This window comes from Hipposideros armiger, unplaced genomic scaffold (assembly GCF_001890085.2).
Source record: "Hipposideros armiger isolate ML-2016 unplaced genomic scaffold, ASM189008v1 scaffold_178, whole genome shotgun sequence".
In the NCBI taxonomy this organism is placed as follows: domain Eukaryota; kingdom Metazoa; phylum Chordata; class Mammalia; order Chiroptera; family Hipposideridae; genus Hipposideros; species Hipposideros armiger.
In genome coordinates, this window is record NW_017731528.1 from 487,097 (window position 1) to 511,506 (window position 24,410).

General features: G+C 48.0%; 2 protein-coding genes across 9 annotated transcripts in view; one reads left to right on the forward strand and one right to left on the reverse strand.

Annotated features, from left to right (window-relative positions):
• Positions 1-1,960: 1,960 nt before the first annotated feature.
• EEF1AKMT1 (EEF1A lysine methyltransferase 1) lies at positions 1,961-16,227 on the forward strand. 8 transcript variants are annotated; one of them, XM_019652373.1, is made up of 6 exons: positions 2,180-2,424; positions 6,015-6,173; positions 9,232-9,314; positions 10,862-11,142; positions 11,394-11,515; positions 12,547-12,646. In XM_019652373.1, the coding sequence occupies exons 1-6, from the start codon at positions 2,422-2,424 to the stop codon at positions 12,556-12,558; spliced, it is 660 nt and encodes a 219-aa protein (XP_019507918.1). In that variant the 5' UTR covers positions 2,180-2,421; the 3' UTR covers positions 12,559-12,646. The 8 variants fall into 8 exon arrangements, with proteins under 8 accessions (XP_019507922.1, XP_019507920.1, XP_019507921.1 ...); XM_019652377.1 differs by lacking the exons at positions 2,180-2,424; positions 11,394-11,515 and adding an exon at positions 1,961-1,999 and having other exon boundaries at positions 12,547-16,227; XM_019652375.1 differs by lacking the exons at positions 2,180-2,424; positions 11,394-11,515 and adding an exon at positions 2,004-2,083 and having other exon boundaries at positions 12,547-16,227.
• A 117-nt stretch (positions 16,228-16,344) lies between these two features.
• The window catches only part of IL17D (interleukin 17D), a 13,657-nt gene continuing 5,591 nt past the window's right edge, over positions 16,345-24,410 (reverse strand). The window contains exon 3 of the mRNA XM_019652380.1: positions 16,345-17,423. Within this exon, the coding sequence (XP_019507925.1) occupies positions 17,120-17,423 (304 nt within the window). The 3' untranslated portion in view covers positions 16,345-17,119. The remainder of the gene's footprint in view (positions 17,424-24,410) is intronic.

Consider the following 24,410-nt stretch of genomic DNA (forward strand, 5'->3'; position numbering starts at 1 on the left):
ATGCATCACTAATTCTTTATAACTTAGCTGTTACCACATAAATTGAAGAAATAACAAGTTTCTTTGCTGTGTGAAGTTAAAGGCATTACCACACTAATGCACGTTGTGAAGATCTTAATCAGATTTTCCTCAGCTTATTTGTCTCTTCTCAACCATGTTATAGGACTAGAATTCTAGGGAGCATGCTTTACAACATGCTTAGGTTAATTTGAGTAATTTGATGAAAGCACTTGAATGGAAGAAAAACACTTGAATCTGTGTTCTCGTAATTATAGGTAAATATTTTCATAAAGGAAAACTGAGTCTGGCTTCATCTTTATCTTAGATCTTTCCAGAGTAATCTCCATTTCTTTTATGCACCATTTCTAAAGAGAAGCAAGATGAACAAAAATCACTTCTGAGTACACAAAAGGAAAAATTCCTGAATTGAAATTGATTTGAAAGCATTGTTCAAGTTCAGCTTAACTTGACAAGTAATTTCCCCTTTACATCAATGCCAATCAAATTGCCTTTGATAGTTTAAATTTTTTATGATTTGTAAAACAAATTACAAATGTTTCACCAGGAATCTGTTAATCTCATGTATTACTGGCAGGTTGTCGGAGCAGTCAGCACTGTTGATGGAAGTATAACTATTTGAACTTTCTGACGTCTATGGTCATTTCAATTATAAAAATAGTAATACACATTACATAAAGATAACTATTGTGTCTCATATGCTGTGATAGCAACTGAAACTTTAAAAGCTTAAAAAGATCTGCTTCAAGCCAAAAATAATTTGCTTTAACATTAACTTGTGATGTTTTAAGCCAAGGCAGTCTCTTGTATGTATGAAACACTACCTCTAAAAATATACTACCATAGAAGTTGGTCTCGTTTCTTGGTTTATGTTACTGATTTTAGTTTATTTTTTTTCCTGCTCCTTTGTTGAGTTAGACCTGGTTTTTAAATATTTGGTTTAATAGATTTGTCATCAGTTCATAGTGACCCAAGTAAAAATAAAGCATGAGTTACTATAGACCTGGAAACAGTATTTTAAATAGAAATTATGTTTAACTCCCAAAGTCGTAAACCTTTTTAATGAACTATTGGTGTTATTTGGCAGCTGAGCCATTGATTTATATTCTCAACTTATGCTAGAAAGGATTTAAAGTGATTCAGCAGAATATATAGAATGGAGCACGATAATAAAATTTGTAAAGGAAATGAAGGTAGGAACGTAAAATGGGTTGACTGCCTTGGGGAATGGAAAATAAATACATCCCTTAGGATTTGGTAACTGCCAGGGTGGAAGGGAACGTTCCTTTTAATAAGTGCCCGTTCTGTGCCAGGTACTTTGCTAGATGTTTAATACATATTGAATGCACTAAAAAAAACACCTAAAAGCTTTGAAGAGTAAGAGCAGGTCAGCGCACCAAAAAGTGCCCTACGTTTGGAATAATTTTCATAATGTTGGTTGATACATTATTACTCGGCAAATCAGTAGCTGTCACGAACCAGATCTCACATTCTTCGCAGCCAACCCCCAAATGAGAAGTGCGAGTGGCTGGACTTACGTTAAGTTTGGGGAGGCAAAGTGTACCGAGGAGAAACGTGATTATATAGTGCAGGATTTAGAGGTCTTTTTTCTAATCAACATAATAATTGATGTCTTTATTTATTGTCTTGATTTCTCGATTATAAGAGTAGACAACGAAGCCTTGATGGATGTTTGTGAAATGTACATCTCTCAAGTGCAAAATAGGTCTAGTGGAATACATTTAGTTTGAAGGGGATCTCATCAAAACCATAAATTTTTGTATTGCCGCCTTCTTCGCAGGCACTAATGAGAGAGGAACTTGAGAGATCCCGTCCCAGCCGGAGTCAGCGCCTGCGGGCTGCTAGTGGGGCTGGGACGCACGGGCGGTCGGGTCGGGCTGGTGGGATGCGCATGCGCAAGGGCTGCTCGGCTGACCCCGCCTATACTCCCGGCTGTCCATGCGGCTGCGCACGCGTGGCGGTGAGTGGACGCACGGCGCGACCGTTGGGTCGGTAGTGGGCGGCTTCGTTTCTCACCGTTTCCCGGTGTGGTCTGGAAGGAGGGGTACAGTCAATGGTGTCTGGGCGCGGCCGGCGAGCTGCGGGAGCTCACAGAGGGCCTGGAGCTTCCCCGAGGTGGTGGGGGTCCGCGCGGCCGCTGGACCGTTCCGGCGCCGCGGACAGCGGGGACGGGGTCAGAGGGTCACGGGAGGGCCAGGGCGGAGACTTGGCGTGGCGGGGACGTGAAGACAGGCTGGCTGCCTGGACAAGGGTTTTGGTTACAGGGGTCCAGAGGTCCTTACTGGACGTGACTTCTAACTCGATTTCTTCAAGTTAGTTTAAAAACAAAAGTGTACGTCGTTTGGAAAGCAGGGTAGCTTCACAGGCGGAGACGAGGAGAGGATGGTAGGTCATGGCCCTTCCCGGACGGCGGACGAGCGGGAATGCGCGGAGGTCCGGGCCGCTCCCGTCGTCCGTCGCGCGGAGGCTAGCGGAGTAGCCAGGGACAGCCCTGCCCACGCGTGCGGTGGATCAGGGAGATCGGGCGTAGTGCTTCCCACGCACCCCACTGCCTTCCCGGAGTTGCCTGCGGAGAGCGACCTGAGGTGGGGGTGGTCTTGCGTTAATTGAAGTGGGTACGTGGGAATCCCAGGCTTCTGTACGCTCTTTTTAGGTCACATTAGCTGTACTGAAAGGAGAGCAGTAGAAAGAGAAAGGAACCGCACAGCTTTAGGAGCCCACTCACGCCTGCCGAGGCTGCGCGTTGACGTGTCCACACCTTTGCTCACGCTGTTCCTTCTGTCATTCTTATGCTCCATCCTGGCCTCTCCCTCAAGGACAACTTAAACCACCTGCGGTTTCACTTCCGTCCTCTACCCACACGTGCTCTTCACTAAGTGCAGCCCTTGCAGTAGAGGGCTCACCACATCGGCACGATTACTTGTGTCTTTCTGCCTAGAGCAGGGTCCTCAACCCTACCTAGCACTGCTGACATTGTGGGTCCCATAGTTCTGTGTTGTGGAGGGTTGTCCTTGTACAGACTTGACCAGCTTCCCTGGCCTCTACCCACTAGGTGCCAGTAGCATCCTCTCCAGTTGTGACAGCCAAAAATGCCCCCAGACTTTGCCAAATGTTCCCCTGGGGGGCAAATCTTACCTGGTTCTCCTTTGAGAACCGTTGATTTACAGAGTGGGCCATGTAAGGCTTAGCGTAAGTTTAATAACAACCTCCCAACTCTTCTGGACTTGAAATCTCCCACAGCAATTTCACAAACCCACTTCGAAAATTTTTACATAATGCTAAAGGTATGATAAAGTAGTGACTTAAGCAAAACAAAATTAGTATATTAAAACTAAGGTTCATTTAACTTAGTCTTTAGTAATGTCTATTATGTCAGCATTTCAGTTTTTCACACTTAGGTGTTGCTCCCCAGAACTCCCCTTAGTAATGTAGGAAACAGTCTGAGCGCTGAAATCGCAGCCCCTACACTCCACAGTGCCTCCACTGATCTTGTCATTGTCCAACATATTTTTATTTCTACTGTTCATCATCTATCCCTGCCTAAGCTCCAAGATAACAGAGACTTTGACTCCCATCACCAAGAGCAGTGCTTAGTCCAAAGTAGTGCCTCAGCAAATGATTATCAAGTGAATGCATTTCATCAGCTTTAAAATAATTTTTGAAATAAATTTTAAAATAAAATTTTGATTTCTTTTAAAATAAAATGCTACCAAAATAGAGATTGAAATTTAATTTTTTTTAGAGCCGTGAGAGTTTCCTTAAACTGCTCTTTAGAATTCTTTGTTTTGTACTTAAAGTCACCTGGTTTGTTTTTATGGTTTTCATGTTATATTTCTAAATGACTTGCTAACAGGTTTTAAGCTGCAATTTGAAGCTCTTCTCCCTGGATGCAGCTGTGGAAAGTGCTTAGTATTAATAAATGAAAATTCAAATATTCCTGTTTATAGCAAGGATATATGTATGTGGGTTTGGACACATGCTTTTATTTGTCCATCAATTCTAGACATGGTCATGCAGCTTTGATCAGGAACTTCACCTCTGCCAGGAGACATGAATTGTAATAGTTGCCCAGTTCTTTTCAAGTGAAAGGAACTTTCAATCCTAAATGCCCAACCAAAATGAACCTTCTGGTAGTTTGCAGAGCAGTTTGCTATATGTTCTCAGCTGTGCAGCATGCACACACATCTTTGGACACTCTAGCCTGATAGCTCCTGGTATGCTTTCCTGAAGATTTATTAAACTAAAATGATACTCTGGAGAGGCATCAAGCTGCTGGAAGCCATTTCAGGCACTTTTTACTACAGAATCAAACGCACAGGTCTCTGCTGATATGTAATAGACATTTAAGAAATTATGTGTATTCCTCTGCATGCCTGTCTTCACTCCCAGAGGGAACCACTGTCTTTAATCTTGTGTTGTTCTTTCACTTGCTTTCATCTGTGTGTTCCTGAACTTCATGTAACTTGAGTCATTTACAGTGTCTTCTGTAACTTCGTGACTTACCTGTTCTTGAGAGTCCTACAAGTACACTGGTATGTCAGTAGTTGGTACCTTCAAGGTTTTGTTTTTGTTACGAGGTTCTCAGGTGGAATGGCTGGCTCTCTGATTTTTTAAAAGAACAAAGCAGCATCTGGAGGAATTTCTCATTTTAAAGGGCAATTCCCCGTATTTTGAACACTGTTCCTTGGCTTGGGGAACTAGTGTTCCTAGGCCTGGGGAAATAGTCTTGCTATTCCAGCTTCCCTTGGTGACTCCAGCTTGAGGCCAAGGCTTTTGGAGCAGATAAACCCACATAGGTCTTGAAGTAGGAAGGGAGCAAGTGCCAAAGCTCTTAAATAATTTCTACTGAATTTCAGCACATCACTTGCTGTAAAATTGAGATGTATTTCAAAAAGAGTCGGAGCTGTTTTTGTGCTCCTAGAGAACTTTATTTATAAATGTGTTCGGTACCTGTGTTATAAGGAATTTGACCTCACTCAAGAGAGGTTGACTTTTGACAGGTAACCTGTAAACACTTTCCAAGTGATAGCAATGTGTTATTCATGGAGGGACCTCAGACCGTATCAGCCCCAGTCAGGGACCTGGAGCTGGAGATGGCCTTCATCCAGGTGGTCCTTTTGGAGTCAGTCTTGACAACGCCACGGAGGCTCTACAGACTGGCACACTGACGCTCAGCGGAGCCTCCAGTTGGCAGGACTCCACGCATGTTGTCACTCGTGGATGCCGGGAGGGTGATGCCTCCTGTTTGGAACTTTCCTAGACTCTGCCCTCTGCATCTCTTCCTTGGCTGGTTCTCCTTTGTACACTTTCAGTGAATCCTGTGAGTCTTTCTAGCAAATGATTGAACATGAGGGTGGTTTGGGGAAGCCCCTGAACTTGCATTTGTCTGGGGACTTGGGCAGACTTGGCTGAAGGCGGGCTATGCCTTAATCTTGCAGTTTGGCTGACTCCAGTACCCCAAGAAGCAATTATGCCTGGCCATCAGGTCCTACAGAAACACCTTTTCTCCCTGTTTTACTTCTCTTTCTCCTTGTAATCTCTTTTATTTTTCATATTTTTCTGTGCTCCTGTTTTATCAATCCTTTGCTTGTCCTATCAGTAACACCCAGGAGCCTTAGATCACCTGAACAATGACCATAATGTATAAAAAGATCTGTTTCAGAGACTCTACTGTGAAATGTCTGCACATGGCCATTGGGGTACCAGGAGAAAGCAAAATATCTTTAGATATTTATGGTGAAAATTTTGTTCTGCAAGGAATCAAACTGAAAATCTTGTCTCTGAACGCTGAATGCATTTAAAGGAAAACTGCATTCATTAAACTAGTTCTGTGGACAACCTCTAAATATTTTATCTCATTTAAATATGTCTGTTTCCCTTAACAAAACTCATCTTCAGTTTGGATTCTTGCTGTGAGATGAAATTGTTTTGTTATTTGATGGGAAGGAAAAAACCTCACAGCTCTTTATCTGCAGGTCACAATTTGTGAGATGAGTGACTCAGATGATGATGACGTCCCTCAGCTTTCTTCCCACGCCTTAGCAGCTCTCCAGGAATTCTATGCCGAGCAGAAGCAACACCCCGACCCAAATGGGGATGACAAATACAACATTGGAGTAATAGAAGAGAACTGGGTATGTGAATGTGTCCACATCTCTAAGGAAGTGCTGGTGAACCCCCACCAACACCCAAATCTATGTCACCTGTCATTCGGGAGCTGATAACCTATTTGGGGAGCTGAACCAGAAAGCAGTGCATGAATATTTTAAGAAGGCATAAATGCTGACTTGCTGGCTCTGCTCTCAGGCTGGTTGCTGATCAGAGGAGGGGACTTTTCAAGCAGGGGAGTGGCCTGTCATTATGTCTGGTGTTGAGTTGTGCCTCCCTGTATGTGGGTGCTGCCTGCTGCTTTTTGTGGACCCCAGCAACCCTGTGGGAAGAGAAAACTGCAGCAAGTGGGTTACTGGGCTTCCATATGTGATGAAACACTGATGAAAGGGAGTTTTCCAGAAGATATGAATAGCTTCTGGTGCGTGATGTGTATTTTAATTGTATTTTTATGGTCCAAATAAAAAGAGGAGTTAAAAGAAAAACAAGCGTGAGTTGAGGGAAACTCCTAACCTGAACTGGAACGTAGAAATTTCAATTTTTAAAGGAGATAGTTGAGAAATAGATGAGGCATGAATTGTCTGAGTGTCCTGGGTGAGACGTATGTCTTTCTCCATCCCTTTGCAACTGAGATAAAGCTTTTATGTGCTTGTTGGTGTGGTTTTTCTTAGTTTTTTTACATTCTGTCAAGTTTGGGTCTCATAAGTTATGTAAAATTTTCCTCTTTACCATCTGTTTGAAACTGACCATGATAAAAATGTTTTTTTCTATTACTCTAAGTGTTACTCTGACCCAGAAGCCTCTTTCTTATTGCTCGCCTTCGTTCTGTGTTCTGTCCTCCAGCTTGACTCTTCTGTACCAGAAGCTTGAAGAACTGCATTATTCTTGAGTAGCCCATCTCTTTCTCTTTTCTTTCTGCTTAATTTTTAAAATACTATGTACTTTGTTCTGATTCTAAAAGTAATCTATAGAAAGTATATGAAAAAATAAGTTAGCCCTAATCCTACTACTTAGAATGAACTATTGGGTCATCGGGAAAGTCATGACACATTTTTGCATTGAAAAACATAGAAAAATACGTCATGACTTTCCCGATGACCCAATATTTTTAGAATTTTGACACTTTTTTAATTTAAAAAATTTTAGTTTTTCAATTATAGTTGATATTCATTATTAAAATAGTTTCAGGTGTACACCATAGTTATTCAATACTTATATATTTGAAGCCATCTGACACCATACCACGCTGTTGCAATATTATTGACTATATTCCCTGTGCTGTATTTTATATCCCCATGACTGTTTTTATAACTGCAAATTTGTAAACAATTTTTTGAATTTTTATAAGAGTTTCCTTGAGCCAAACTGATGACATATGCTGGGAAGCAAGATCTCAAATGCTCTTGCGAATCTCTATTTCTTAATCCCTTCCCCTTTTTTCACTCTACCCTCCAACCCCCCCAACCCCATCCCATCTGGCGACCATCAAAATGTTCTGTGTATCTATGAGTCTGCTCCTGTTTTGTTTATTTTGTTTTTTAGATTCCACATATAAGTGACATCATATGGCATTTGTCTTTATGACTCCACTCAGCAAATACCCTCTAGGTCCATTCATGTTGTTGCAAATGGCAAGATTTCATTCTTTTTTTATGGCCGAGTAATATTCCATTGTATACATGTACCACCTCTGTTTTACGCAGTTGTCTTATCACCGGACACATAGGTTGCTTCCATATCTTGGCTGTTGTGAATAATGCTGCAATGAACATAGGGGTGCATATGTCTTTTCTTACATATGAAGAGTAAGATTTTTATTTTTTAAAATATGAGGAAAGCCAAAACCTCTCCTGTGCCCAGTGTGGCACTCCCAGTGAGGGAGGAGGGCAGCTCGCTAGCCATCAGAAAAGTGCCACCTCCCAGATCTAGTGAGCAGAAGCCCCTCAATGCTACGTCCCCAGGCTTTCCTCCAGCTTTCCTCTAAGCAGAGAGAGGGTGTCAGCGTGCGTCTTCTCTGTAGCTGAGAATGGTTAGACAGACATACAAACATAGGCACAGACAGAGACGTGAGTTCATATGTGATATATCCAATTAACATCTGTCTTCGGAAACATTTTTTCCTTGGTATCATGTAACATGCAAATAATAAGTTTCACTTCTTTTTTTGACTTATTTATTTTCTTGCATTAATGCAATGGGTAGGTCTTGCCATAAGATGTTGACTAAGAGAATTGAAAGCAGACATTCTTGCCTTGTTCCTAATCACATGGGGAAAAAGTTAAGTCACTCTGAGTATGCTATTGGCTGTCATTCTTTTAGATGCTTGTGATCAGTGTAAAGAGTCCCTTGCATTCCTAATTTGCTGAGTGAGTTTTTTTTTAATTATGGAGGGGTGTTAAATTTTATCAAATGCTTTCTTCTTGCATGTATTGAAAAGATCGTATGTTCTTTTGTAAATATTTAAAACTTGCATTTCTGAACTGTCAGCACACTACTTGCCCCTGGCCCTGCCATCCAAGGGGGAAATGGGCTTAATGCATTGCCGAGGAACCCACTTTTTCCATTAAAACCATCCTTAATGTATAAATGTGAGTGGATAATTAAGGGTAACTAGAAATTTAAAAGGAAGTCGTCAGCCAGCATGAGTAGAATGAGCAAGATGAAGGCCAAACATCTTACCCCAGAGGGGAAAACAGTAATTCAAGAAGCCTTGGTCAGGTAGAGACAGGAGGCCACCTGAGAGGGGCGCCCTGTGGTATGGGTTAACACCTGCTTTGGACCTTTGCACTTGTAATCCTGGTAGTTGGTTCAGTCTGGAGGCTTAGATTCAGGTTCAGTTTTTTTTGGCAAGACTCCTACAAAGGTGGGCGTGCACTCCTCCTTCAGGAGAAGCTGGGTTTTCAACTTTTGTGGTGGTAGCGGCCATGGTGTTTGGTGCAGACATGCCATTAATTAGTTAGGGCCTGCTATTAATTTAAGGCCATTTCAAAAATAATCGTTTTAAAAAGAAAAAAATTTAAATACATGCACGGATTCAGAACATTTATGCCAATTCTAAAATGATTTCAACTCATCCCGTCACAGCAATTGAGCCAGTTTTGGTACAGCCAGGAGACAGCTCTGCGACTTGCCAAGGAAGCCATCGCGGCTGCTGGGGAAGGTGGCAGGTGAGCTTCAAACGTTATTTCCCCTTTTGTTTTAATTTATAGTAATGCTTTAAATGTCCATCCTAGACGAAACGATTTGTAAGCAGTCTGAACTGTCATCTGCAAACACTGTGTGGTTCTTGGTTTGTGAGCGTGAGGGGTAAGAGGGCTCCCAGGCGGAGTGAGACGCGCTCAGAATCCGTTCGGTGTGGGTTGTGGAGCATCTCATCTCTGTTCTCTAACGTTTGCCGAGTTGCTGCTTTCTTCACTACCCCTCAAGTTTGTGTTAAAAGAAAAAAATCTTAACGTTTGACCTTTCTGAAGTTTTAACAATGTTGGTTTTCTTTTTTAACTTGTTTCAGTGTTAACATATAATGTAAAGCCATGGTCCTTAAAGGCTTGTTCAAAAAACTACCCATTGCTCATTTTCCCCTTGTCCACCGCCACCTTTTGTCAGCTTCCTTTCAATAGATTCTGTGGTATTTACACCTATATTTCTATACAGCATGTTTATATTGGCACTTCTGGATTGGTCACTTGTGACATCACAGCACAGGGAACATGTGGCCGCGCGTCCCCCTGCCCCCCAGGCGTGGTGGCCCCTGCCGCCCAGACTGGGACGTCATGTTCGCCACCGAAGCATACAAACCTGCGCGCGGCTTGGGGATGTGCTTCCTTTGTATTATGGCCGAGAAGCCTGTCCGGCGGCCTGGGCACCCAGCCAGCACGTGTGACGATTTAACTGGTGACAAATGCAGCTCACAGGGTTAAAGCTGAGTTTAATTTTTAAAGGAAGTACTCTTTTGGACGTATAACATATATGCATGATAAAAACCTAAAAGTTACAGAGAGAATTGAGAAAAAAGTCCGTTTCCTTCCGCACTGTCCTCAGGCCCCAGTGCATCCCGTGGATTTACCATGACAGTGCCCATTACCTCCTCTTCCATTCCGGGAGCATCCTGGGGCCGGAGGGCCACGCAGTACTCCTGTGACAGGTGGACCACGGTCGACTAATTGTATATTGAAGTTTTTTTTTTTTTTTTGCAGTAGGTTTTACAAATGAACAATTGGAATACTGGCACCCAAGCCAGCCACTCAGAACCTGGTGCAGAAAGCAGGGATTCATCACAGCTTGTCTGCACTGGGACCTAGTTTTAATGTCTCTTTGAGAAAACTGGATTTACTGAGGCACTTATTTGGGGTTCTTTCAAGAGATGGATATTACAAAATAACTTCGAAGTGTTTAGTTTGAGACTAAAAGTGTTTGAAATGTTAAAGGAATGTGGAAATAATAGGTAATGTGTACCTAACGTTTACATTTTTTTAATTGTGAAAAGCACATTTATCCCTTTCATACCTTAAAATTACGAGTTGCAGATTTTAAATACCAGATTCCTTAAATAAGGGCGTGAAGTTTTCTCTCGAAATTTGCTGCGCCCCCTTCAGGAAGGCCTTTGTGCAAAGACACCCCCCACCCCCACCCCCACCACCCCGTCTTGGCTCCTGTTCTCCAAGCCGCACAGCTGTTTGCTGACACTCCTCCCTGTGCTTGTCGCTTGCTCCTCCAGGGTGGCGTGCGTGAGCACCCCCAGCGTTTACCAGAAGCTGAGGGAGCTGCGCAGCAAGCTCCTTTCCGTCTGCTTGTTTGAGTTTGACCGGAGGTTCGCCGTATACGGGGAAGACTTCATCTTCTATGATTACAGCCGTCCTCTGGACTTCCCTGGGGACGTCGCCGCACACAGCTTTGACGTAGTGATAGCAGATCCCCCCTACCTCTCTGTGGACTGTCTCAGGAAAACAGCAGAGACTGTCCGGTACCTGACTCGGGGCAAGATTCTGCTATGCACAGGTGAGTGCTGGCCGAGGCTCAGGAAGTCAGTGGCAGCAGCCCTTAAGCTTCAGGTGTCAGGAGCTGTGTGAGCCCCTGAGCCCCTGTACCTGCACACCCCCCCCCCCCACCCCACTGTGACCTTCCGGGTTCTGTACCTCTCTGTGCCCAGTTCCCTTGGTGCAAACGGGGACTGATGACACTGCTCGCCTCCCAGGGTTGCTTGCATGATGCACGGGCACATGGTGAGCATCGTGATGTTTTGTCACCAGCATCCTCAGCTATGGCCGCCCAACCTCTGCACTCGGCGGGGCTTGTGGAGCCAGTGACAGCCGAGGCTCAGCTCAGCATGAGACAAGGCTTGTTAAAGCACAAGTGCCCTGGAGACACTCAGGTAGCTGCTGCTTAAGAGGGATATGCTGAAATTTGACCAAGAACTATAATAAAATGGTGACTGCCCCTCTGGTCTGGGCAGCCTGGTGTCAGGCTCTGCAGTGCTGTCCCCTGGTCCCCGGGCTGAGCAGTGGGGCTGTCCCTCCATTGTGGAATTGTGTGACACAACTCTAGTTCAGAGATCGTTTTTACTTACTTGTTCACTGGACGGCTGAGCGCACCTCAGCGGGTACGTGGTGACCTCATGGAGCATACACTTGGCTTCAGGGTTTAGGTTAAAAGACATAAAACAGATGGAAGAAATGAATTCCTAATCCTGGTAATTGATGAAGGAATCACAGCATCATGGGAGCTGTGCTTCAGCTCCCCCAGCTTCTCTGGGCGAGCAGCATTGCAGCGGTGCCCTCGGGGACCCAGGTGTGGGACGGAGTTGAGATTTTCTCTGAAAGCATCCAGCCCCAAAGGGACAGGATCCAGTTTGTCTGAAGTACTTTGCTTTAGACAAGGGACTAAGGCATTCCGCGGGGCTGTCCGGCTAAGACAGCGTGTGGAGCATGGCAGGGGCCGGAGGCGGGGGGCGGCGGGGGTGCCTTCCGGACAAGGCTGAAGCGCTCTGGGCTCTGCGCGTGGGCAGTGCAGGCTTCCCGCCTGTGCAGGGTGTCCAGGGGATGTGTGCGCAGGCCCCCAGGGCCACGGTCGACAGCAGTGGCTGAGGGACCTGGGATTGGTCAGCCAAGGGCTGTTGTGAATGTGCACATGGGTTTGCAAGACTGAACGTTACTGGAAAAGGGGTTCTTGATCAAAGTTGGAAAATAGCAGTTTTTGGTAATTGTTTTTGCTTTCCTCGTGTTGTTTGTGGGATAAAATGTGTTTCAAAAGCTCTATAAGCATCAGCTTTGCAGATGTAATAATGCAAGAGTGTGGGAGAAAGTAAAGGGGACCAGAGACCAACTCCCACATTTGCTGAGTATGGGGGTTGCTGCCTGGCGACCCGGCAGGCTGCTGGTTTCAGCCCACCCGGTCTGTCCTCAGGTGCCGTCTTGAAGGAGGAGGCAGCCAGACTCCTAGGAGTGACGCCCTGCAGGTTCCTCCCGACACACTGCCGGGTGCTGGCCAACGAGTTCTGCTGTTATGCGAACTATGACTCGGGGCTAGATCATGATGTCTGAGTGCAGGAAAGGACACTGTCACAGCACCGAGACCTCCACGCACACCGGCTCGCAAGGTGAGGGCAGGTACCTCCCTGGGCTTCCTGGAGCCCATCAGAGCTCAGGCTCTGTTCAGCTTGAATCTGTGGGATGTGGTTGGAAAAATCTCAGAGCCATCTGGCTGCTGTCCTCACTTAGCGTGACAGAAGTGTGGACAGCTTGGTGGCTTGGCTAGCACCTGTATCAGAGACCCTGGCCTCTGCTCGGGGCCCTGCGTCCCCGCAGTGGGCTCCTTCTGGATGCCTGCCGAGGGCCTAGCATCTCTCGGGGACACACAACTTGCCTTGGGAACTGGTGTCCTAGAGCCTGTGGGACTTTTCTTTGGAGGGAGGACAAGGACGCAGCCCAGGGGCCCTCTGCACTCACCTTGGTGACAGCAAAGGCTCCAACTCACCTGAGAACTTGGAAGCACCATCTGCAAACCCAACACCACAGCAGAGGGACGTGTGTCGTGTGCTGGACCCCAGTACTGTTGGAAACATCCCCCCTGTACCTCAGCAACCCAGGGGCCACCTGCTGGTACCCACACATGGGTGGATTGCAGGGCATGGACTGCGTTTCCATTTATGGAACAGTACTGTCACACAGAGGACAGGTCAGGTGGGAGGCAGAGGCTGGGATGGGGTGGGGTGACTTTGTGGTGCTTGGACCGCTGGGACTCTCGGTGCAGTGGTGACACAAGTCTATACACATGACACAGCACTGCATAATCACATGCATGGACAGCTGGTGAACTGAGTGCAGCCTTGGGCGATGCCCACGTCCATCCGTGGTTGTGACGTGGTAGTTATGTGATGTGGCACTGTTGGGGCAAACGAGGTGAAGGACACACAGAGCTCTAGTATTTTTGCAGTTTTCTGTGATGTGAGGTTGAAAATCGGAGACGGGGGTTGTTTTCATTTCAGCAAAACCCAGTGCATCCTGGAGCAGGGAGCGGACGCTGGGGCCTGCACGCGGCCTATGTGGGGCCTATCCTGTTCTTTCTCGGATCTCAGTTGTCATACTGTGGGACAGTGTCAAATATAAGTGCTCTTTAAAAATAACCCCTAGTGTATCATTTCCTTATGAAGCAGTTCCTAAAACTTACCTAAGGCAGTAATGCATTTTCCTTAACAAATCACGTGTAGAAATGTAACTTAGGAATTGTGGGCAAGGAGCAGCCTAGGAATAACAGATTTTAGTTGTTCTGTAGACCTAGTATTTAGAGGAGGAGAGAAACCTTATTTCTCAGAGGGCAGGGGAGGAGGGGCAAAGCCTGACACAAAAACTAGAATTACATTTTAATAAGCAGCCAACATGTTTTTTTACTGCTTTGGACACCCTTCTGTGACTCTGGTTCCAAGCCACTCATGTCTGTCTCCAGTCTGCTCCTGACTTCATGACCTGCAGCTGTGCCTAGTAGCGAGAACCAGGCCTGGTCACTCCCTGCATGTCTCAGTGCACACAGCAGACACAGTGTGCAGGGCCACCAGCTTGAGGACCAGAAAGGCTGGGGCATGCCCTCACGTGGGTCTACTTGCGTGCCAGAAGCTCACTGGCCGAGTTCTCCTCAGGTGACTGCATCGCACGCCTCACACAGAACCACAAAACCCAAGGCTGTATGGCAGACATCTTTGTAAGTCCATCCTAACCTGGAGGTTTATGCCGAGACCAGGTAACTATGAGTAAGCACGCAGAGGGTCATAACTGCGGTTTGGCTGGCAACTCAGAATGGTTTCTGGTAAGTGACACTCAGCTGTGTGTTGGGGTTTTGGACAACAAAAGCCTGATGACTCCTGAGCCCCATTTCAGTTGGAGCAGGGCCCAGTTACTGAAACTGACCCTGTTCCCTTTGCTGGGACAGAAGAGATGCAGTCCGTGGAATGGCTGGCATGAGCCAGTGTCTTTGGACTGCTATTTCCAAATGATTCTGGTTTTCTAAAACAAGCATACACTAGAAAGTCAGTTCGTTAGGAAAAGTTCTGTAATAACCATGGTAACGGCATTCTGAGGGTTGCCACGAAACCCTCAAGACAGGATTAAAGGAACAGGCACTGTGGCCCTTTGTTGAGAGGACAGAACGCGGTAGGAAACTTAAATCTCATGCTGGTACTCTGCAAAGCCTGGAAACAGCACCTGCCCACATCAGTGACGTCAGCCATGGTAACGTGTTATGAGGGGTGTGCTTGAACTTTAGCTGGTGTGATTTTTCTGGCCCGTAAATTTACCTATTCGTCTGATGACACAACTAACCTCTCCATCTCAAAAACCCCTTTCATTTTAACAAGAACAAAATTCTGCCCAATAAACTCATTCTTCATTGACACATTATCCCCCCAATATTGGGTCACTGCCCCCCGAGTTCAACATATTACATCTAGTTGCTGTTGCCTAGGGACTTCATTTAAACTTACCTTTTGTACCAAGAAATACACGCACTTGGAAGTGACAAACTGCTGGAGCAATAAACAGACCATGGAGAAAGCTTGCTATTTATTTTATTTATTTTTTTTTTCAGCTGAGCCATCCTGCCACCTGTTGGCAGCTCAGCTCGGGCCAGGCCTTGAACCGCTGTTGCTCAGAGCTCGCACTCTTGAGCAAGCTCTTAATCAACTGAGCCATTCGGCTACCCCTACAGCTCGCTATTGTCACTGTATCTGTGGATCACTGGGGCAGCACTGGAGCCATGCCAGGTGCTTGTGGGGTGTGGGCATCAAGGTGCGGTAGGCAGCAGCCGTCCATGCCTAGCTGATAGCGCAGGTCCCGGTTCCAGCCAAGTGCCACATGTGTGGTCAGAGCAGGCTGCAGGGCAAGTGCTCAACAGACTGATTTAAGTCAGTGAGGGTGCCATTCAGGGAAAAAGTACAAATAGTGCTACCTGGGTACGTACTTAAGAGTGCAGGCCAGTTTCTTCCACTGGGAATGTGCTACCTTTTAACTAAGTTTAAACTAATAATACTCAAGAATAAAAGTGACATTTTCTCCATGCAAACTGTTTTCCTGATGTTTGCACTATGTATATTTGAGGAGTGGCTAGGAAACGTTACACAATAGTGATGATTGAAGCCACCACCAAATCACTAGTGTGAAAAGCAATTTTTCTTTGTAATTTATGGATTTTTGTTGCTGATCTAAACTAGCAACAGAAAGTAACTCTGACTCTTGTTTCTGGCTGAGAACGTATTCCAGATATACGTGCTAGGGATACCTTTTTATAAAGAGCTTGAACAGTTTGGTAAAATTTCCCAATCTGTACAGAACTATCCACAGCTATCACCTTCAATTTTATTTGGAAAATCCGGATTTGCTCAGCAGTGTGTGTGTATCATGTACAACTTCTGTTGACAGTACCCTCCGTCCAGGTCATACTAAGGGACGGTAACGTGGGTGGCCAAAGTTGCGTCATGTCTGTGGCAGCAGAAGCTTGGAGTGTAGGACATATATAAAGGGCACTTCTCGGCTTAGTTGGGTGTCACAGGAGCAAAGAGCTAATTCACTTTATGTGACTAGTGAATCTAAGACCAAAGCAAATCTTAAACTTCCACCATAAAATTACGATAATGTGAAGATCTTAACACGTTTCCCCTAAGACCCAGTCAAGCTCATCAGAGCTGAGCCCAGAGATGCACAAGAGCAGCCTAACTTCACTGACAGTCATTTTAATGGTTTAGAAGAACTTCTCACATTTACAAATCACTGTTAGGGACAGACTTCAGTCAACAGAAGGAGGTCAGGATTCAGCTCGTTGCAGTACAGACAGAAAGCTGGCCCACTCTCCTCTGGCGAGTTCTGAAGCCCTTAAAATTAGCCCTGACTTGGGTTCTTCCCGAGGAGTAGCAAACATCACAAACCACCACCTCTAGCCTGGTCTCATCCACAAATTGGCCCAACTGACTTTCAAGTGAAAAAATTGTGTAAATCTGTGGCATTGACATACTGGTGAATAAAACCCAATTTGAAATTTCTGGGATATGTGTGTGGTGACCCGCGCCTCCTGTGCTTTCCTTTTACGCCTGCAGCAGCTGATGGAGACTCGTAAGAGGCAGGGGCAGCAGGTCAAGTTTAGCCCTGTGCCTCAAGTTGTGCCAGCAGGTGGGGACGCTGGCTTCAGGGACCCAGACCACAGCACCAGCTAAAAAGAGTTTATGTGAGGATTCCAAGTGTGATAAAAACCTAGCAGACAAAGTGAAGACAATGTTTGTCGTAAGATTTTAATAGCTCAAAATTGCTGATAAAAATAGTTTCTGTCCCTATTGGAAACAAGTAGGTATACATTCTTTTAAATGACGTTTAAAAAGCATCCGTCTATCACTTCCTTAGGTGTGGAGGCTGTCCCCTGCACACACTGCAGCAGGCCTTGTCCCTGCGCCACCCGGCAACCAGCGCCGTCGATCCCAGCAGCTATGTGCTGGATTCCGCTAGGAGCCGGGGGCGCGTGCGGGGTCCCCCTGCGGGTCCCGGAGTCGCTCCTTGACGTCGGGGTCGTCGCTGCCGGGTGCGGGCACACACGTGCAGCCCACGGGGACGGCCACATACTCCTCGGCGTAGACTGCGCGGCCGCCCGTGCAGCCCGGCGTGCGGCGCAGCACCACGGTGGGCAGCAGCACAGGCGCACTGCGCAGGCGCAGGTCCTCCTCGCCGCGCGGCCCAGTCAGGCAGCCGCGGCACAGGCAGTAGGCCTCGGGCAGCAGCCGCGGGAAGCGAGCGGGGTCGTAGGAGACCCTGTGGGGAGAGGGCGTCAGCGGGAGGGCGGCCCTTGGGTCACGGACACTCACCAGGTAAGGTGCATGGCCCTACCTGGTGGCGAGTCCGACACTGAAAATGACAGGGCAGACTTCACAGCCGTCCCCAGGCCATTCCCTCAAATGCTTTCAGATCTGCATTAATGTCCATGGGACAGTACGACCCTCCACTGTGCGCCCACACCCAGGTGACCACCCCCGGCAATGTGATGAGACACCCCTCTGTGCTGGGGTCCCACATGCAGGCAGTGCCCACACTGGTCTCCAGGACAGGCGACTCTGCGCGTGGCTAACTGGCCTGGGCGCCAGACGGTGCACACGCCAGCCACCTGGCCGCTGACTGAGGGAGGCACCTCGCCAGAAAGCCACAGGTGTGCCCTGTGTCCCTGTCTGTCAGGGTCCCTGTGCTCTCCTCTGAGAAGGGGCCGAAGTCACAACCAGGGGACAGGAGACCAGACTAGCCTGGGACATTTGAAAAACTGGTCATGTTCATCCTCTTTTAGGCCTCCCTGTTTTGTCAGATGCCAAGGACCAAGTGTAAACACTTCCAAACAGCCTGTGGACACCATGCAATGGGTCTGGGCTCACTGGGCCAGACAGCTCCTTGGGAAGAAGAACAAGAGCAACCCCTGGACACCTCTGCCCTCCATCAAAGCAAGGAGGCCATTAACGGGGACCTAAGGCTCCTCCCTAATGTCCACTTGCACAGGGAGTGATTGTCCGTCCCCATTTCTCATGGCATTGCCATGACCCCAAATTCTTGTTTCCATTAACCTGCCCTTTTAAAACGTGTATAATCCTCTCACAAATGTTTCTCTTTCTCCTGGAGCTGAGTCCTAGGGACCCTAAAACTTCAGCGTCACAGTCCCGCCTTCTCCAACCTCTCAAGCCACATATGTGGCAGCCCCAGCACGTGTCATCCCGCAGGCCTTGGGGAGTGCCAACCAATGGGAGTGGTGATATGAGAAAAACGACATGTACTTAAAGGCTTTACCCCCTGGACTTGAAAGTGTGTGCTTCCGCTCCCCCCACAGGGTTGCTGCCCAGAAGAGTCTAGAAATGGTGTCTTCACACGACACATTTCCTCAACGCCAACTGCATGCCATGTACACAGCGGGAAAGAGCTAAGATGGGAGGAGCTGTGGGTAACAGCTGACACATGTGGAAGGAGAGGGTGCGACTGAGGCAGGAGCTGGAGGAATGCCCTGAAGATGGTGGGTCACGGCTCAAGTAGGGGACCATGTCCCACCTGCCAAGAGGGGCATATCCAAGTACTTGGTCCCTGTCTAAATGGGGGATGAGGTCAGGTGTGATTCCAAGGCTCCCCATGGACCAAAAGAATGGGGGTAGTGGTGGGGGAGCAGGGAGGCCTCAGGACAGCGCTCAGCAATGCCCCCCCCCCCATTCCTCACTGCTGAACTACATGAGAGGCAGTCAGGTGTGGACGCTAAGGAATCTGCTATGTGCCAACAGAAGGGCTAACTGGGGGCCGTTTGCAAAATGCAAGTGTCTCTGCCACCAAATCCCTTAAATTCACAGACCGCATCCATTTCCATTCCCTCCAATACGCACACATGTGGCTGAAAACACTAAGCTGCTCACCAGTGCTGTCCCCTGGGTTCTGCCACAGGGCTTTTGTAGCACCGAGTTCTAGCTTTGCAAGGACTAACAGAGCCACCTCCCCCTCAGCTCTCCAACTTGCCCTCCTCTGCAAAGCCTCCTTCCAGTCCCCCAACTGGGCTGTGCTGTGGCACAGGGCCGCCCCCCCCCCCCCCCCCGGAACCTCTCATGCTATGGGTTTGTGTCAGGAAAAACCCAAACTCCCCTAAATGGCCTTCAGAGGCCTCCAAGGCATGGTCCTTACCAGGACGATCCGCATTCCATCACCGGCTTCCCCTCTGAGCATCGCACAGCCATCATCCTGACTGGGCTGCACCAAGCCTGGCTCAGCATGCCCCCTCCCAAACCAGCAGCAACTCAGTGAAGACCCGCCATATTTAAAGAGTTGTCGAATTTCGTTGGTCAAATTTCACCTTCTCTTTCCCCATATTCTCATAATACTTTGTGCCTCTTGGAGGGAAGCACATGTTTTCTGCGTCTCCCCCAGAAAGGGAAAGAAGGGCTGTGCTGCCCCAATCAGCCCATCCCAGTGCTTTACTAGAGGAAGAGTTCAGTAGACAGTGTGATGGTGATGATTTCCTGTCCTTCATACCTGGAGGTCAATAGAAGACCCTAACTTAATGTCCCAAGGAAAGGGAATTTCTAATATGTCAATCACACTTAGTCCACAAACATCTGAGTGCCAGTGACATTTCAGGCATGCGGTATGGATGAAACACATATCTGCTATCTCAGGGCTCACCATGTGGGGATAAATGTTGAGCTGACCCAGCTGTGGCAGCCAGAGGATGCTTTCTGGCAAAGGTGGTGCCCAGATGAACCAGATGGAGCAGAGGACAAAGCCATAGGAACAACGGCCCTTCTCTGACCAAATATGGCGATGGGACCAAGCAGAGTCCGACCCAGCTGACGCCTCCTCATGCGCAATAGTTCTTTTGTCCTCACATCCCCCCCCCCCCAACCACCACCACCACCACGCTGCTCCCTGGAGGCTTGGCACAGGCGGGACTCGAAACACATGAAGTTTCCCCTCTAATGGGATCCCAGAAGTATCCCTGGGCCCATGTGTGGCACTTGGCTTGAGTGAGGGACAGCTGGCAGGGCTTAATCCAAGAACAAAGGACAGTCCTCCTGGGATGACTGGATATGATGGAAACGGAGCTGGGAGAGGAATGTAACTGCGGAGACAGAAAAAGAGCATGCCTGCCCCCCCTCCCCCTCCCATCCTTGAACTTAGTAACTTGGTAGGAAACAATCTGGAACGTTCCTGGAGCAGTGCCAGTTGGAGAACAATGAGGGCGCCCGGGCAGATATGCGGCTCCTGTGTGCCCGAGTCCAGCATGGTACTTACTGCACAAACTCTCAACGTGACTCACCCTCCCGCTTCCCAAAACCAAACAGCAGAGGCTGAGGCTGGCTGTGTCCACAGCAACCCCAGGACCCCAAGCCAGTAACGGGGGGGCACTTCCCCCGGCCCAGACTGGAACCCACAAGCATTGAACATGTAAGTGGGAACAAAGGTACCTCAACAGTCATGGTTCTGAAGGTGAATGAGTTCAACCCAACACTTTCTCAAAGGGCAGAATGTAGTCACCAAGAGTCCTGAACTTCCCGAGAGTCCTGAAATTCCTGTCCCGCTCAGTTACTGACCAGTGACACTGGGCAGTCATTGCCCAGCCTGGTTCTCTCCCAAGTGAGGGGATGAACTGATGCCCAGGCTACTTCCCCCAGCTTCTTGGGGGCAGGGCTGATGATGTCACTTTTTTTATCAGTGTTTCCTGCTTAGAAAAGACCTGTAATCCTGAGTGTCCAAGACACTGAAGAGCCCCCCCAACTAATCTATAACCTCAGAGCAGCTGTAGCCAAACCCCGGGAGAGGTCTCTCAGACCCTGGCCAGCAGAGGTGAGCCTGTAAGTAGGGGAAAGACCAACACTGTGAAGAGAGAGGCGCTTGCCCACCAGACACAAAGCCGCCAAGGATACGGCCAAGGGGCGCGTGGGAGGTGGAGGGAGCAGCCGTCTCTCCAGAGAGCAGAGGTTCCCAGACAAAGGCGCTTGCCTGGGTGTGGGGTGAATCACAGACAAGGCTCCCATACTGTGGTTTCCAACCCACTGCTTCAGAGCCATTCTCACTCATAAGCCAGCTGCCCAACAACTGTCCTCTCGGTTAAACTGGGAACCACAGTCAGCCGCAGTCACCCCAAAGTCGGGTGATCTCTATGAGGTGTGTGGCCCCGCACACACTGCAGTGTGTGGGACACAAGGGTAGACTGCATTTTCCCAAACACACCCGACTTCAGGATCCTACCAGCCCAGGACCCCAAGGCCGCGGGGTCTAATTACCGCAGGTCACTGCTCACCCAGCAAGCACTTGGCATCTCAGGAGAGGTGGCGTTGGGGTCTCACGGCCCCTCACTGAGGCACACAGTGGGCCTGTTCCCTGACCCATGCGCACATTCATGCTCTGGGTGGGCCAGGGTGTTGCCACCATTTAAAAGCTCCCAGTCGATTCCCAGGTTCCACGTAAAATCTGGTCACTTCGGAGGTCAGGGGTGAGGAGAGAGACACAACATTTGGAAGAGAATTCAGAAAAAGGCTTTAGAGGGAAAGAGAGAAGGGCGATGAAGAGAGCCAGATGAGGAGAGCCAGAATTCTCACAGGGCTATGTCCCTTTGTCATGGCAAATGCCACAGTCACTGCAGCTGGGCACTGTCTCTTCAAAGGAAAAACACAGCTGGGGCTTACAGCCACCCTCCCTCCAGGAGCCTGACCTTGGGATGAGGGGGCCCACCTTGATCTAACATGAACCAGCTGTGTTATACCACACTTTTATGAGGAAGAGTTAATTCCTGGGCTTACCCGGAACCTTGTTGGTATTAACTACAAGCATTTTATTCAGGTGAGGACTTTTGACAGAGGCGATGATGGGATGAAATGTCACCATCCCTGGCTACTAGAAGAACCTGAGAGTAAAACCCAGGCAGAGAAACTAACTTTCAAAGCAAAATGAACATCCCTACTTTCAGAACGTGAGGCCTTTAATCCCATGGGAGTGCTCGGTGACAATGCTTTTGTTTGTGCTCCATGCAACAGTGATGGGGCAGGAGAGCCTGCTATATTTTGAGTAGCTAAGAGGGGGGGAAAATCTGTGCAGTGCTTTGGCCAATTAAAGGTCACTTACCCATAAAAACATTTTCAGGGGTAAAATCCCAACATTTCTGAAACAAGTTGCTTTGGACAGTGAGTGTCCCTTCCACCACGTGTTGGGATGGACTGTCCTGCACCCACTGTGTTACAGGCTGTAACTGGGGCCTCCCCACCAGGCAGGCAGCCACAGCTGCTGTCTCGCCTCTCTTCTTGTCCCTGTCCCCAACCCTGCCTGTCTTTCTTAACAGATCATAAGATGGCACAGACAGGACAGACAGTACTCCTTGAAGGCACAGCAGCTTTATTTTTAAGTCATTAGAATAACCCATAGGTTAAAAGCAGGGGCCCAGGAAAAAATAAACTTGCTAAGGAGAAACACTAAGAGAAAGAAAAGCCTCCCCACATTCATTCAGAGATCACAGGATGGCCTCCAGGAGCCACGTAGTGGGGCAGTGGTGTGGCACAGTGATGCCCCCTGTGGTCACAGTGGAGGCGAAGTGCAGCCACCTTCCTGGGAGAGGAGCCACAGGGCCTTTGTTCCTGGGGCGCAGACACAAACACAAAGTGCTGGGGAAGAAGCGGGGGGCGCATTTGGAAGAAAGGTGAGCAGGAATATTAAAAGGGGGTCACTGCAGTGGGAGGCTTTCTCTAACACCGACTCCCAACTTCCCTTTCTCTAATTAATGTTACAGTTCTTTTACAATTTAGAAACAGTATGATGGAGGAAAAGTGGTATCACCTAGAACTGTGTCAGGGTATGTGCTGGACAGGTGTAACTGTCCCACGTGGTAAATGGAAGAAGTGACAGTTGCCCCGGGGGAAGCAAGATAGATGTTTGCATTAGGCAAAAGTACCTCTCTGGACGAAAACTTTTCTCAAATGCAGCGTTGCTAAACATCTGCTGAGGGATTTATGGGATCGTGAAGGTCATCGCTGGCCTGGCCCAGTGCTAACCTCGCCCCGCCCACACAAGGCAAGAAGCTGCCTGCTGTGCCCCTCCTTTCAGAGTCACCTGCCCAAAGCTCTGGGACTAGAGCCTCCATAGGCAGACATGAGCTTCCGGTTTACCAGCGGCCAATCCCACACCTGGGCAGGTCCACATGGCCTCAGGTGGCCCCTGCTGAGAGACAACCCGGCTGCAGGCACATCTGCTTGGGGACGACTTGACCACTGAGGGTCCCGCTGCCTCTGCAACCTCCCAGTTGCCTCTATTTTTAAGTCACTTCACCGCCCCCCACCTTGTCCTCCCTCTGTTCTTCTGTCCTGTTTCTCTTCTTTTATTCTCACGCTCTTACTGCTGCTATCCATGGAGTTGTTTACTGCAGAATAAATGGGTGTGGTCTCTTAAATCCTCTGCAGGAACAGGCTGTGTGGAAAAGTAACAGCCTAAAAATAAACGGCTGTGCATTAGAGGAAAGCTATCTTTAGACTATTACCCAAAATTGAAACATACAATTAAAAACAGTGCTGGAAGGTGTTTGTCTTTGGAGTTTCAATATAAGTGAATGATGTGTGCTTTTAAACCCTAATAAACCTCAATGTTCCCACCATATATTTCCAACTGTGTCAGTTCGGCTTAAAAAAGCTTGTTAAGCAAGGACACTGATTTTATTTTTGGCATTTTTGTTTGTAGAGCTCAAAAGAAACAAACAAAATGCCACGAAGTAAATGAGAAGATACTTTTATATTCTGGAGGTTGAATGTTGCTTTTCTAACAGCACAGTGGTGGGGAGCACGGACTCCTCTCTAATGGAAGCAGAATCCACCATTTACTCTGTCCCCAACCAGTTCAAGCTCACCAGGCCAAGTCCCTCACCTTCCACAGCCCAGCTCTGGGGTCACCAGGGGTTCTGACACCTCTACCAAGACGCCAGCAGGGCCTCTGCTGTCAGCCCTACATCCCCTAAGAGGGCATGTGCCCTTCACTCAGTGCTTGTGGGAAATCAGGCCACTGTCAACTGCTGAAGTTTCGTTTCTTTGGTATCTGTTTTGACCTCATGGTTGCTGAAGTTCCCCTTCTGCTCTCAATTTAAAAATTAAGATTTTTTGAAAGAAGTAACACAAGGCAGGAAATGCAAACGATATATGTGGGAAGTAAGTCTCCTTCCCACTCCTGTCCCCAGCCTGCCAGGTCCCCTGCAGAGAAGCACTGGGGTAGCCAGGTTCCAAAGATGCCCTAAAGAGAGTAAGAGAGAGAGAG

Coding starts and splice junctions, on each gene's coding strand:
- EEF1AKMT1 (XM_019652372.1), top strand. Junction 6,174..9,231: donor GAGTAATAGAAGAGAACTGG/GTATGTGAATGT, acceptor ATCCCGTCACAG/CAATTGAGCCAGTTTTGGTA. Junction 9,315..10,861: donor GCTGCTGGGGAAGGTGGCAG/GTGAGCTTCAAA, acceptor TTGCTCCTCCAG/GGTGGCGTGCGTGAGCACCC.